Below are 16,050 nucleotides of genomic sequence, written 5' to 3'. Positions count from 1 at the left end.
TAACTATAGTAACGTAACTACTACTTTTTTCAGTTTGATTATGTTGTTACAATCACTGACATTTAAATAGACACATTACTTCATATTAAAATAGCTGACAACTTCATAGAATTAAAGGTTTATTACAAGCTGCCTTTTGTTTTTGTTTTTAGCTTTTTATCCCTTTTTATCCCCAATTTAGTCGTTATGCCAATTAATTCCTCCCCACACACATGTGTGTGTTGTCACTGCTGTTCCTACTGACTCACCTGCCAGTGAGGAGCCCCCACCGGGATGACGTAGAACCTTTATCCTACTGCTCCCGCCCAACACTCCCTGCTAACAGGCTCCGCCCCCAGCCCATAGGAATACATGCAGTGACCAATCAGATCAGCTCCTCAAATCTTACCTTTTCTGTATCATAACACAAATTTACTATTTACAATTACTAGACCATACCTGGTGAAGTGCGCAGGCGAAAGTAGTTGTAGTTGCAAACGTGGTGTTATTGCACATGCTGTTGCGCGTCCCGCGTCCCGTGGTGGTCAAACCCCCCCCCCCCCACCGCGGGTCCCGTCGCAAACACAGAGACACACACACACACACACACACACACACACACACACACACACACACACACACACACACACACAATAATAAGCTGAGATTTGATGAAAATGAGAAACAGGCTACGCATTTACGTTCAGATGGTAATGGTCAATGGCTGTGTGCAAATTCAGAGCAATTGCTCCAGCCACTGAGTGGTCATGCACTACAGACACCACCACGCACTACAGAGAGAGAGACAGAGGTTTGTGAAATTATAGGAGAATAGTGTATCCACCTGTTTCCTTACTGGGGCACAGGCCCTATGCACAGGCCTGGTGGGGACATAGTCGGCGGAGGCACCGCATATGTATAGCCTACAACCGGGTCCGGAACTGATGCCCACTCTCCGCTGGAAACTTGTGGATAGTTTAGGTATTTAGCAGACATCCAGAGTGACCTAGACGAGCAATATTGAAATAAGCAGAGTAAACATGAACTCTATAGTCAATGAACAAGGTGATGAATCACATAGAGAGCTAAGAGAACAATGTAGTGGCTCAAAGAAACTGAGAAACTAGGATACCAGGTAAACAATGAAACTAGTATATGTATAACAACTTCTTCTTCTTTTCCTTTCCGCTGTTCCCTTCCCTTCACAGCCAATCATCTGCCTCCATTTATATATGACAACCAACCTGTTAGTTTACAACAAACTATTGATTGTCATTGATTTTTATTTTGTAATTTCTGATAGAAATGATATAGTTCCTGATTCCCACTCATTCCCACCTGTGAATGTCAAATAAATAGCAGCAAACAGGAGAAACAAAGGACATCTTGTCCTGTATTTCAACAGATAAACCACAACTACAACCAACCAGCTGTTACACTGAAGCTCATTTAATTTTGTATGTTTCTCCTCAGCTCTCCAGAATGAACCATTACACAACACAACAGGTAAGTCAGTGTTTGTCTGTCTGTCTGTCTGTCTGTCTGTCTGTCTGTCTGTCTGTCTGTCTGTCTGTTTCTTAATTAAATCACAGCCCCTTAAAAACTTCCCTCTAAAACTCTCATATTGTAACCAGTGAAATATGTAGATATTTGTATTTAAAGTGAATAAAAGGTGAGTCAGTAAATACAGCAGCTTCACTGTGTCAGTGTTGTGTTTGACAAAGAGATGAAACACATCCCAACCTTTTTAAACATGGTGATCAATAAGTTTACATTTATACGTTTATTTATGTATCAATATGTTACATGTATGAGCGTATTAACCCATTAAGACCTGAGGCCCATTCTACAAATGCCTTCTAAATCAGCAGTTCTCAAACTTCTGCATGTCAAGGACCCCCAAAATGATATTTGGACGCAGACCCCCGTCTTAAAATGTTTTGTGCCAGGGACCCTGATTTTTTTTTTCAAACATTTTAAAGATTTTTCAAAAATGTTAAAAAAAGAGTAGATCTACAAGCTCGTACCGCGGCACTCAGCCAACGCTAAAATGTAAAATGAAACGGATGCTTTCCCAGTTTTTGTATTTTTAAAGGTAAACCAACTCAAATGTAATGTCTCACTTTCTCCAGAGATGGAGCCCTTCCTCATCGTAGCCACCATGTCCAACCTGATGAGGACCAGCTTGGACGGCTCCAGCTCCACAGAGCTCAAACAGGTGAAAACCATTAGACGTAACAACACATCCTATGTAATCCTATACAATATTCTACACACACTGCTTTTGACATACTGGAATGTATTCCTGTCTGAGACTAACACAACTGATGTGGTGTGACAGGACTTGATGTATGCAGTGGCTCTGGACTTTGACTATCAGCAGCAGATGATCTACTGGGCAGAAGCGCACCGCTTCATTACCAAGCCCCCCATGATCAGTCGCATGCACATCAATGGCAGTGACATCCAGGTCAGTGTGACAATGACAACGATGAGGATGAATGACAGGGGAGAGAAACTGAATTCAAATGACTTACAGTACACATGTAATTCAGAGTATTTATACTTGTATTTAAAATATTTTGTTGAATTAGTGTTAAATATAAAACCAGAAAACAGGTTGTCTGGTGTTTCAGTCAGTTAGTGTACAGACCATGTTATCCTTGTGAGCCGTGAGGATGCGAGTTTGAATCTGACTCCTGGTCTTGTCTCACATGTTTCTCCTCTTTCTGTCCTTGGTTTCCTGTCTCTCTACACCAGTGTTTCACAAACTGTTACATGACAAGGACCCCAAAATAGCAGAACTACAAGCTCACAACGTGTCACAAAGCGACGCGTTGTGAGCTTGTAGATCAGCTATTTTCAAAAAGAAATGTTAAAAATCTAGAATATTTGTGAAAAACGAATGAAAATACTCTACACTACCCTATATAAAACATAATTGTAATAATTGCATAAAAACAGATAAAACAATAAAATGGTGAGTATATTCAGAGTTCATGTATGGTTGATTGACAGGTCCTTCACAACAAGTTCATCAGCGGGCCAACCAGTCTGGCTGTTGATTGGGTGGCAGGAAACCTGTACTGGTGTGACAGAGGCAGTGACACCATAGAGGTGTCCAAACTAAACGGGTCGTACAGAACAGTCCTGATCAACACCGGCCTGGACGGGCCAGAGGCCATGGCTGTGGATGTACGCTACGGGTAAGAGCACTGTGGTGACATCATGAACCTCACACGGTGGTGACATTATGAACCTTACACTGTGGTGACATCATGAACCTCACACTGTGGTGACATCATGAACCTCACACTGTGGTGACATCATGAACCTCACACTGTGGTGACATCATGAACCTCACACTGTGGTGACATCATGAACCTCACACTGTGGTGACATCATGAACCTCACACTGTGGTGACATCATGAACCTCACACTGAATGTATCAACCATCCTGTGAAACACCACGGATACAAGAAGACTGAATTACATCTAAACATAAACATAACATAAACATATTCTGTACATCTTGTGAAGTGAAGTTAAAAAGTCACTTAATAGATTTTCTAGGATTGGATGGCTTAGGGTTGAGGACAGAGTACAGCAACTTACAATGGGCCTGGTCTTCAAGATACACCACAACATTGGGATCCACCTGTATTTGTCAAAATACTTCCAAAACGTTAATGAAGTCCACGATCATAACACCAGAGGCAGCTCCACGAATCATGTTCAACCCAGATTTGGCTCAACAAATGGAATGAACTCGTTCTCATGCTATTCACAGGGTCCCCACGGTCATGAAATTCCTGGAAATATTTTGAAATTAGAAAAATCTTTTTCCAGTCCTGGAAAAGATTTGGAATTTGTCTAGGGTCCTGGAATTTATCAAGGGTCCTGGAAAAATATTTGGCTATGCATGGGCAATTTCTTTCCAAAACATCTATAACATTACACAAAATATGTATTTTCTTTCCGAACGGGCTGAGTGATTGCAGCCTAATGTATACCGGACGTGACAAAAATAACAGATCTACAAGCTCACAACGTGCTGCAGCGTGATGCGTAGTTAGTCAATTTTTTTGTTTTTAGTTTAGTTCTTTATTTTTGCTACACTGCCTGTCTTTGGGCATTGCACATAAGAGTAAGAGACTCATTATTGCGCTGAATGTTATATATAATAATGTTATACAGGCCTGGAAATTGGGTTAAATATTCTGGAAAAGTCTTGGAAAAGTTTTGGAAATTCATTGGTAAAAATGTGTGGGAACCCTGTATTCAACAAAAATGTGGAATGCCCTACCAAAAGGAGTAAAGGAGTGTAAAATCCTACTCGCGTTCAAAACTGCCCTAAAGATACACCTTCAGGAGGCTGCAATTCGAAAAAAGTCTTAACCCCAACCACCCCCCCCCCTCCCTGATTTTTCTTCTCTTGTATATAGTTTTCACTCTTCAAACCAGTAACCTGTAAGCTGATTGTATGACGTTCTGTATAGTAGTGTGTATATCTGTCTGTCTCTTATATGTCATCATGATTTGTGTGCATGGGGATCTCATTTTAAACAAGATTAGTGCTTTATGAGTCTTCCAGTTTAGTAGACCTTGTATTGTGAATTTGTACTTCCATGTACTGTTGTTCTCATGTCTTACTAAATAAAGTACATCAATCAATCAATCAATCAATCAATCAATCAATCAATCAATCAATCAATCAGATGTTTTTGTAGTAGAACAAGAAGGGTAGAGTTTACCTCATGAGGAACATTTACATAGTATCATGCAAGTTGTCACTCACTGAAAAGTGCACTAAATATAGTAATACTTCCCTGTGATTGGCTGTGCTTTCTGGAGTTCCTATGAGGCAAATTCCAAACATAATGACACATAACAAACAAATGATAAAAACTACAGTATGTATGATTTGTTGTGAATAATGTGTTGAATGTTGATATTATTGTTATTTATTCCCTATGTATCCCTCCCCTCCCCCGCATGGAACACAGACAGACAGACAGGCAGACAGACAGACACTACTTAAGTGTGAATTACATGTTCACACAATGTAAATAAGCCGTTGGCTTCATTGTGTTTTATCATATTGATAGTGGTGGAACAATATATGTTTTTTACATATCGTTGATGTCGGGTGGAAAACTCATGTCCAAAATTGTTACTTTTCAGGAAATGGAAAAAACTATCTGTGTTCCAATGTAGTTATTATTTAGTCTCGAGCTCTTAATTAATACTTTTCATTGGCTAAATAAATAAAAAACCCAAAGTCACACTAAACCACTTTCACTTTCAATAAAAAAAGGCAATTATATAAAAAGATCTACAGGCTCACAGTGTGTGACATCGTGATGCATTGTGAGCTTGTACATCAGCTATTTGCTACTTTGGTGTGACACTGTGGTATTGTGGACAATGTAGGCATTCATTTACAAAACAAAACAAAAGTTTTGAAGTATGGAGAAGATGCAAGGTTTCTGCCCGACAACAGCAATATGTTACATTGTCAGTAAAGATGTCAAACAGTGACCCTGACTCAGTGTCTCCCTGACAGGTACTTGTACTGGTCAGACGTAGGTGACAACAACCCCCACATAGGGAGGATGGGGATGGACGGCACCAACAGGAGCATCATCGTGAAGGATAAGATCTACCAGCCCTACGGCCTGACGTTAGACTACATCAACGATCACATCTACTGGAGCGACGTGGAGGGACACATTGAGTTTGCCAACCTGGATGGAACCAACAGACACACAGGTAACACACACACACACACACACACACACACACACACACACACACACACACACACACACACACACACACACACAGGGGTGGAAGAAGTACTTAGCTTATTTACGTACTGGAGTCCTTTCAGAAAATAGCCGATCTACAAGCTCATACCATGTGACGCGTTGTGAACTTGTAGATCTGCTATTTCCGGGGAAAGTTTGGCCCAGAATAGGATCACTAGGGTTCATGTGGTTAAATTAACACTCCAGAGTGTTACTGTATATCCCGTTTAATCCCACATTTTTCCCAGACATAAAAACATCCAAATATTGTGTCATTAGTAACCCTTTGAAATAATCAATCATCATTTTTAGATTTTTTCATGGAAAAGTAGGTGAAAAAGTGTGTGGGATAATGTGTTGTATCAACCATTTAAAGAGTGTATAGTAAATATAGTTATCCTACAGAGTCATGAAAATCTTACACCAAAGGCCAGTTATTACCATATTTAAAAGTATGACACTGGGACTCCCAGCATTGACACCAAATGTTCACATTGTAGTAGTGTGAACATTTTTGTCTCCGCCAGGCCGCAAGGCATGGCGAGAGAGTATGTTTTGCCTCCTGTCTGTCCGTCCGTGTGTCCTGTCGGTCTGCGGACAGCTAATCTCTGGCACCGTTGGCCCAGTCGCTGCGAAACTGTGCACACACACTCCCTGGATGCCAATTTTCACATGTCCCTGTTATAGCGCCACCAGGAGGCCAATTTGTGCAAAACCCATTTTTTTATATTACTCCTACAGATTTTATCCAAATGCAAATCGGTACATAGTATCTCTATAGTCATGTGATCAACCCAGATCTGTCCGATTTTCCACCCTTTTCACATTGGCCTGTTATAGCGCCACCAGCAGGTCTAATTTAGCAAAACACCTTTTTGGCACAAAATGCCTCAAATCATGAATGCAGTGTCCGATTGCCGTGAAAGGCCTAAGAAGAAATGGCACCCTTTTGACTTTAGCCTATTATAGCGCCACCAGGAGGCCACAATAACGTACCTGACCTGGTGGAGACCTGTGCTCCGAGGAGCACTTTTTCTAGTTTCAGACTAAAAAGCCTTATACGACACCAATATGAATACTGAGGGCACCAATATGAATATTGAGAGCAAAGACAAAAACAACAATCATTCAGGTATTTCAACATTGTAACTTTAGTGCAACTTACTTCAGTGCAACATTTTAACAAACTCAGGTTTAGGGTAGTATTCACTAACATTGAATACGCTAAATGTGAATGCAACATTTAGGATAGAGGTAGCCATTTGAACAACTTTAATCAGAGGCTTACACTGACTGAACAACAAAATCAAATAGGCTAGAGGTAGCCATTAGAACATGTTTTCAAGTAAAGACACTTTCTCATTCACTGTTACACTTGATGGTACATCTTGAAGCACTCACGTCGACTCCCTGTTCCATCTATTGATGGTCGTCTCACTGTATTTTTCTTATGTTGCTTGCCACTGTGACAATGCTGTTGTCCTTCCAACGGACGAGCAGCTTCTCTCCTTGGCAGAGTACTTCAGTGGTTCCCCGGGGCAGCTTCATGAAGTCCTTCTGTGGTGTGAATGGGATGTCAAACAGGCGGTTCTGCCTTACCGTTCCAGAGCTCCCATATCCTCTTTTTGTCATCTCATCGAGGAGTGAAAGTGTGGTGAACAGGTTGTCATGGATGAACTTGCAACCTTGAGGCACCTGAGCTTGCTCTGCCAGACCGAGGACGACGCTGGGTCCCTGACCCAGCCCTGTGTCAGGGAGAAGAGTGTGCGATCCAGCGGTGGTAGGCCTCTTTGAAGGTTTGAACACTCTATCTTTATTTTTGACCACATCCAGCTTTGCCCTTGAGTCTTCTGACTGGCCCCTCTAGCGGCTAGTGGCCGCTGAGTCTTCTGGCTGGCCCCTACGGCGGCTAGTGGCCCTTGAGTCTTCTGACTGGCCCCTCTGGCGGCTAGTGGCCGCTGAGTCTTCTGGCTGGCCCCTCTGGCGGCTAGTGGCCGCTGAGTCTTCTGGCTGGCCCCTCTGGCGGCTAGTGGCCGCTGAGTCTTCTGGCTGGCCCCTATGACGGCTAATGGCTGATGAGTCTTCTGGCTGGCCCCTCTGGCGGCTAGTGGTCACTGAGTCTTCTGGCTGGCCCCTCTGGCGGCTAGTGGCCGCTGAGTCTTCTGGCTGGCCCCTCTGGCGGCTAGTGCCCACTGAGACTTCTGGCTGGCCCCTATGACGGCTAATGGCCGCTGAGTCTTCTGGCTGGCCCCTCTGGCGGCTAGTGGTCACTGAGTCTTCTGGCTGGCCCCTCTGGCGGCTAGTGGCCGCTGAGTCTTCTGGCTGGCCCCTCTGGCGGCTAGTGCCCACTGAGTCTTCTGGCTGGCCCCTACGGAGGCTAGTGGCCGCTGAGTCTTCTGGCTGGCCCCTACGGCGGCTAGTGGCCCTTGAGTCTTCTGACTGGCCCCTCTGGCGGCTAGTGGTCGCTGAGTCTTCTGGCTGGCCCCTACGGTGGCTAGTGGCCCTTGAGTCTTCTGGCTGGCTTTCATTGTTATGGTGGGGTATGGGAGAGCAGGTATGGTGGATGGGGGAAAGGGGTGTGGTGATGAGGTCATCGTTCCACTCATCTACTTGCATAAGTTCAGCATGTGCATTCAACAGCCTGGCTGGCAAATGGCCTGTTTGCCCCTCATAGTCTATGTCTGACCCATCGCTATCACAATCACTGAGGACAGCATCTTTCTCACTTTGAGGAATCACTGCAATGTTGCATGGGACTGGGAGCTCATTTTCATCCAACATATCTAAAACTTGAGCCAGGGATAAACTAAAAGAAAACACAGCAGAAAGAGAATATTAGCTATGTGTATTATGTGTATAGCAAGATACAATGTCACACACACCATACAATAAGAACTCTTGTAACTTTCACTAGCCCCCCCAATTTTTTTTTACAAAATTACATAATAAAAATAATAATCTGTGAAATTATTTTGCGGACCCCCTGGCTATGCGCCACGGACCCCCAATTACCACGCTTTGAGAACCGTGGTAATTATCCCACACATGTTTGACATGACATGTTTGTTAGTTTTATGACCACACTGAAATTATCCCACCGGTCACTATTGTTGCCGTTGACATGTTTGTTAGTTTTATGACCACAATGAACACATTTTAGTAATTGCAAAGGCATACACCAATACTAGACACCTTAAACAAGATGTGTACCAAAAATCTTTGTCCCATCTTTATGTTAAGATACTTTACTAACCTTTTCTTTTGGGGCTTTGATGCTGCCATCCTCTCCTCTTGATGCAGACAGGAAGTAAACAGCTCTGGTCATGTGACAATTTAAAGTAAACATGTGACACTGCACATATTTCATTGAGACCCTTTATCTTGTATTTATTTTTCAATATTTGCTGGAAATGCATTCATGAATCATTCAGTAACATTTTATAGTCTAATAAATGAATAACGGTCACTATTGTAACCGGTGGGATTGAACGGGATAAGAATGGATTATGTTCATTTTTACATGAAGAAAAAACAAGGAAAACAGCGAGAATATTGTTTACTTTTGTAAACTTTATTGATGCATTTTAACTCTTTTTATAATATTCTTTATAATACTTTGTTCATATATTTTATAATATTGTGACTATTTTGGTTTTATGTGTCTGTAGTGAGTAAGGACATCCACGACATCAGGGCTATTACTCTGTTTGAGGATCACATCTGCTGGATAGAGAGGATAGAGAGGATAGGGAGGACCAGGGAGACCTACTCCATCTACAGAGCCAACAAGACTCACGGAACGAACAAGATCAAACTCATCAGCAACCTGAAGGATTCATCTGACCTCCACATGTATCACCCCTATAGACAACCTGAGGGTCTGTACCACCTACTGTATACAACACTCTCACTATTCACTCTCACTGGGGGCGGCCATAGCTGAGTGGTTGGAGAGCCCGGCTGGGCAGCCAGAGCCCCTACAGTAGTTGTAGCAGGTTCAATTCCAGCAATGTGTCCATGTGTGTCCCTGAGCAAGACTCTAAACCCCTAATTGCTCCCCGAATGAATGGCTGCTCACTGCTCCTAGTAGTTATAGGATGGGTAAATGCAGGGGACAAATTTCACCAATGTGCGAATATATATATATATATATATATATATATATATATATATATATATATATATATATATATATATATATATATATATACATACATACATACATATATACATATATACATACATACATACATACATACATACATAATATATATAAATACATTATTATTATTATTATTAGTTGTAGTTATAGTAGTAATATGAAATTGATAGTTCCGTAACCGTTGCTTGATTCTGATTGGCTGAATCCTGTTGTAAAATACTCAATAACCACACATATGGATCACATGTATGTTTATCACTGCACCAACATCTTGTTTACAATATTCACCATAACTTTCCACGGATGAATTACTGTTTGTGATTTAGTTTTTTTATTGCAAGGTAAGAGAGGTGGTGTGAAGTAACTAAGTACATTTACTCAAGTACTGTACTTAAGTAAAATGTTGAGGTATTTTTTATTTTAATTGAGTATTTACAATGTTCAATACTTTTACTTTTACTCCACTAATTTTCAGAGGCAAATATTGTACTTTTTACTCCACTACATTTATTTGAAAACTTTACTAGTTACTTTGTAGATTTTGATTATTATTACAAAAAGTACATTAACCACTTCAGCCCTATATACATTTCAGCAATTTGAAAATAGCTGATCTATAAGCTCACAACGCGACACATTGTGAGCTTGTAGATCTGCTATCTTCAAAAGATTTGTATACATTTGAAAACTTTAAATGGGACAGAATGCACAATGAGTACTTTTACTTTTGGTACTTTAAGTACATTTTGATGCCAATACCTTTGTACTTTTACTCAAGTAAATTTAGAATTCCGGACTTTTACTTGTAACAAAGTATTTCTATATTGCAGTATTTATACTTTTACTTAAGCAAAACATTTGAGTCTTTTTTTCCACCACTGGGTAAGAGGAGCATTTACACTGCAACCTCCTAGTTGTTTACAGGCAGACAGGGACTATTTTCTTGTAAGAAATATTCTGAAATTGATATTAAATACAATTTTATTTGGGTTGTCTATGATTGTCATGTTGCCATATTTGGTGTTTTATCAAAGCAATAAACCATGTGAGGTGGTGGTTTACAGTGATTGTAGAACAGTTAGAGGGTTGTAGTCACTCTGCTCTGCATCGTTCCTAACAACACCTCATAGCTGCTCTAAACTCACATTAAACCACAGCCTGGTGTGGCTTATTGCTTTATTCTAACATAGGTGTGTGTTCTCATGTTTGTTCCATGTGTGCATGTTTTCTCCACCCTGCAGTGGCCGGTCACCCGTGTCAGACCAACAATGGAGGCTGCAGTAACCTGTGTCTGCTCTCACCTGGAGGAGGATACAAGTGTGAGCAGTACATGTCCATCTGCACTGCCAGCCAGGTGATTCACCTATAATGGCAGCTTTTACATGTTACTTTATGTAAGTTAAACAGATCAGGAAGATGCAGGACTCAGTTGTCAGGAACCAAACTCCATACTTTATTGTAGATCTCATCACAGCAGAGAGAGACTAGTGTCTCCCTCCAGAGCTTCCCCCATCACTCCCCAACACCATTCTCTTACAGACATTTATACAATCAGGAGAAGTACATAAGAGGTAACAACAGATGGTCACTCCTTGCATGGGCTTTATTCTATAACTGACTCACCCAGAGTCAGTATGTTTGAAATAGGTTTGCATGAGTCGACTGTTTGTAAAGGAGTTTGTCAGGGAGAAGAGTTTAACAAGGAAGAACAGGTGATGATTGTTGCATCTACTAATACATTCAATTAATCAATACCACAATGACTGTTATATGAATTTTATCCACCACACACCTCGCCTTCACTTGTGTTACGCTGTATGACTTAATGTCTCATGTCTGCTTTTGATACATTACTGATTCTAAACATAATCCTCTGTCTCCCCCATCAGTTTGTTTGTAAGACCTACAAGTGCATTCCGTTGTCGTGGAAATGTGACACAGTAGATGACTGTGGGGACCGGTCAGACGAACCTGCAGACTGCTGTGAGTTGAGACAGAAATATTACCTAATTATTCATGCTTTATTAACAGTGTTGGGACGAATGTGTCATTTTCAGTTTGACCATGATGTTACAACCACAGACATTTAAATGGCAACATTACTGGTTACTTTATGTGAAAATAACCGACAACTTCAGAGGATTAAAGGTTTATTATGATCTGACTTCTACTCTCACACTAGACCTGTCTGTGACCTCCCCTCTGCTCACTACAGCTGTGGGACTTGATCCTGATTCTGATTCTGAATAAAGTCTCTTCGGTGATATAGTCCAAACACGATAAAAGAAATCAAGTAATAATATGTCAGGCATAAAAGTTGCTCTTCACTCCTCAAAGGCTGCAAACATACTGAGCTGCCTGCCTAAAGCCCAAACTGATTAAACACACCTGGGCTAAACTAAATTAAACACACCTGGCCCTGTACTGTAATTAGCTGCCAGTCCCTCTGAACACAATCATCAAGTAAGTGACACAATACACATAAGGTCAAAGTGACCCACCTAACTCAAATAGAGAGGGATCCTTCATCACAGCCGCCCCCAAATTTACACAGTCAAATTTGCTGACCCTGAGAAGGACTGGAGGTCTCGGGTGCCGTCTCAGGAATGGCAGGGAGCGGGATGAGACGGGTAACCGGCCTGGTGTAGGTCTTGTTGATAACTTGAATCTCCGCTGTCCGAATCCTCTCATCTGCCCCTGGAATGACCTTGGTGATGTGGCCGATAGGCCAAAGCTTTCTCAGGAGCTGGGGGTCCACAATCATGGCGACCACACCAGTTTGCGCTGCTCTGCGCAGTCTGTGGCCGCACCGCTACCTCAGCGTGTCTCGTATGCCTTATTGTTTAGTTGTTTGTATTGTCCGTGTGCCTATATGTCGTTACATGTCATGATGTGCAAGATAAGAGCCGTGGAGATAGCTCTGCTGATCCTGTGGATTATCAACTCCTGCTTGTCGGTCGAGACTCAACTCAACACGAACATCTGGCGGGAGGACGGCGCGACCAGGATCGCCTGTGTGTACAGCCGAGCTGCACTGCTGGCATTACGGCCGCCGGAGCCGAACACAACGGCAAACCACGTCCACCTACCAGTGTTGGATGACATCCCCGTGGAGTTGATCCGAGGAAAAAGGAAGAGGAAACGAGGAAACGAGGAAAAAGAGGGGGAATTCGGAACCGATTACGGAGGACGCAGTAATGTTAATGTGAAGTATAGGTCTTGCCTTGCATACTGCTTTTCTCGTCTTGTCTTCCACCTTGTAATCTTTAAAACCGAAAGCTATAACTGCTGGAGCTGACATTTTATTCCACCTGGCTTCAGTTCCAGCAGCAACGGCAGGAGTGAAGCCGGTGTGTTGTTTGTTTGGTAACGTGCAACATGTGGGCCAGTGTTGCCAAGTATCGGGAGAGAAACAAGCGAACCGACTTCCAAAAACAAGCCAAAAACAAGCCAAAGTTTGTCCAAAAGTTAGGGTAAATAAGCAGCTTTGGCAACACTACACTAGCTGTCACTGACGGCCGGGATTTCTGACTAATAACATTATAGTTGATGCACACTTTAAAAAAAAAATTGGCTTGCTTAAGTGACTTGAAAGTGACTTGAAAAGACTTGAATTTTCAAGTCAAGAGTTCTCAAGTCAAGTCAAGTCTCAAGTCTTTAGCGTTCAAGTCAAGTCAAGTCTCAAGTCTTTGGCATTCAAGTCCCAAGCAAGTCCAAGTCTATTTTTGATTTGGTCAAGCAAGTCTAAAGTCATCAAAATCGGGACTCGAGTCCAAGTCGAGTCTCGAGTCCAAGTCCCCACCTCTGGCTGTCTGAATGTCGCACTGACAAACCAGACCAATACATTCTAAAGTACTCTGATGATACAGTTTTGATTTCTCTCTTGGATAGTTCCAGTGATCCTGGACTGCACCAACACAGAGTAAATAAGGTGGTGGAGTGGAGTGATAACAACGCTCTTATCATTAACACAAAAAAGACAGAGGAGATTGTTTTTGGTGCTCCACTAGAGATACACAGATCCCCCATTACTATTCATAGTGAACAGATCAACCAGGTATGTTCGTATACATACCTAGGAGTAGTAATTGACCACCTTTTGTCATGGAAAGACCAGATTGAATCAGTAGGTAAGAAGACAAAGCAAAGAGTATATTTCCTTCGCCGTCTGAGATCTTTTGGGGCTAGTAGACAGATTCTTCTTTTGTTTTTCACTTCTGTTATTATGAGTGTTCTTCAGTACTGTAGTACCACCTGGTATGGATGTCTGTCTGTAGCCTTAAAGTCACAACTGCTGCAGCAACTGAACATTTGTTCAAAGATTGTTGGACAACCACTTCAGAGGCTATATACATCTACGTATAATGACAATATGATAAGGTTGGCAAAGAATATCACCTCAAACACTAGCCATGCTTTGTATGGAGAATATCATTTGCTGCCTTCAGGAAGGAGATAGTGTTCCTACATACAATAAGGTCAAACTGAAGAGGTCCTTTGTCCATCAGACGACATTGAGGCTTAATCAGGAGTTTAGGCCAGGGGTAGGCTGAGTGGTGGACATTGCTCTTGTCTTTGTATGTCTTTATGTATGTATTTGTTTTGTTTTCTTGTGTCATGTCAAATGTGTGTACTTTTTATTGTTGCATACATGGCTGCTGGGTCGCAAGACAAATTTCAGTGTGAACTGACAATAAAGTATTATCGTATCGTATCGTAGTTTGCAGAGGGGCAGTCTCTTTCTGCCACTTGGTGCGGGTCTGCAGGGCTGGGAGGTAGAGCCTGATGAACTTTCTCCAGAATTGGTCGGCAAGGACCTGTGAGTGTCTCCAGCGGTGGCGGCTCAACAGCTCGGACCCTGGGTATAGCACTTGAGGCAGCGATGGGTCGGGCCGCCCCATCAAGAGCATGTTCGGTGTCACCGGGTCTGGGTCTGCTACGTCGCTGGATACGTACCCCAGGGGCTTCGAGTTTAAAATGCCCTCTACCTCAATAAGCACAGTGCGCAGAACCTCCTCGGTTACGGTCTGCATCTGGGTAGTAGCATACAGGGCAGCTTTGATCGACTTTATTTCCCTCTCCCAGAGACCCCGAAGTGAGGTGCACTGGAAGGGTTGAATCTGAACTTGACCTGGTGCTTGGCCAGTTCAGACTGTAGGGTGGGGTGCATAGCATTGAACAAGTCATGGAGCTCCCCCTCACCACCTATAAAATTGGTGCCCTGGTCTGATAGAAGTTCAGCTGGCTTCCCCCGGCGTGAGATGAACCGGCGGAGAGCCATTAGGAATGAATCCTGGTCCAGACTACTCAGGACATCTATGTGGACTGCCCGGGTGGTGAGGCACTTGAATAGTATACCCCAACGCTTCTCGTTCCGCCGTCCAACGCGTACTGTGAAGGGCCCGAAACAATCCATGCCTGTTGAGAAGAAGGGTGGTTTAAACAGCCGCAGACGTGCAGGGGGTAGGTCTACCTGTGGTAGGCTACTACAGGGTTTGCCCTCCATCTCTGACAATCCGGACAGGCATGCTGGTGTCGCCTTACAGCCTCTCTTCCACAGAGGTTCCAGTGCTTGCGCCGGAGTTCTGCATCCAGAACTATGGGGTGGATGGTTTCTGGGTCCAGTAGGTCACTGCGACGCAGTCTGCCTCCAACTCGGATCATCCCCAGTTGCTTGTCGTACTCGGGGAATAGGGTGATCAAACGGCTGGTGGAGGCAACAGGTTTGTTGTCTGACTGGTGCTGAAGGTCACTAGTGAAGCAGTCAATCTGGGATTGTCTCAGCAGTTCTCTCTCAGCTTCTCGATAATCTTGTGCAGATGGGGTAGATTGATCGCTTGCCGCCCGTGGCGTGCCTGCACAACAGCCTCCACCATGTCCCTGAGACTTGTGATCTGGCTGGCATCAATTTGAGGGGGAAGAGGAGCAGTGGTGATAGAACCGCAGAATGCGGCCTTTCGCAGCTCTGTGCCATCCAAGGGCTCAACTTCTGGCTCTGTGGGCCAGCACTGTGGGGAAAGGAACAAGAATGCTGGGCCGTTGCTCCACCGGGTTTTCGCTGCTAGTTCCCTCAGTGTCTTTCCACGGGTGAGGTTGTC

At 43.1% G+C, this 16,050-nt stretch overlaps 1 protein-coding gene across 1 annotated transcript; it reads left to right on the top strand.

The window, feature by feature from the left end:
- Nucleotides 1–8,992: 8,992 nt before the first annotated feature.
- On the top strand, nt 8,993–12,202 carry LOC308074814 (low-density lipoprotein receptor-related protein 1-like; the record flags this gene model as incomplete). The annotated part of the gene is made up of 5 exons (XM_080414313.1): nt 8,993–8,996; nt 9,459–9,668; nt 11,194–11,306; nt 11,842–11,935; nt 12,168–12,202. 5 exons carry the CDS (start codon nt 8,993–8,995, stop codon nt 12,200–12,202), a joined length of 456 nt encoding a protein of 151 aa, XP_080270439.1.
- Between the last annotated feature and the right edge of the window lie 3,848 nt (nt 12,203–16,050).

This window comes from Gymnoscopelus braueri, assembly GCF_963280865.1.
Source record: "Gymnoscopelus braueri genome assembly, chromosome: 19".
Lineage (NCBI taxonomy): Eukaryota > Metazoa > Chordata > Actinopteri > Myctophiformes > Myctophidae > Gymnoscopelus > Gymnoscopelus braueri.
Note: the sequence above shows the minus strand (reverse complement) of the source record. Positions and strands in the feature narration are given on the sequence as shown.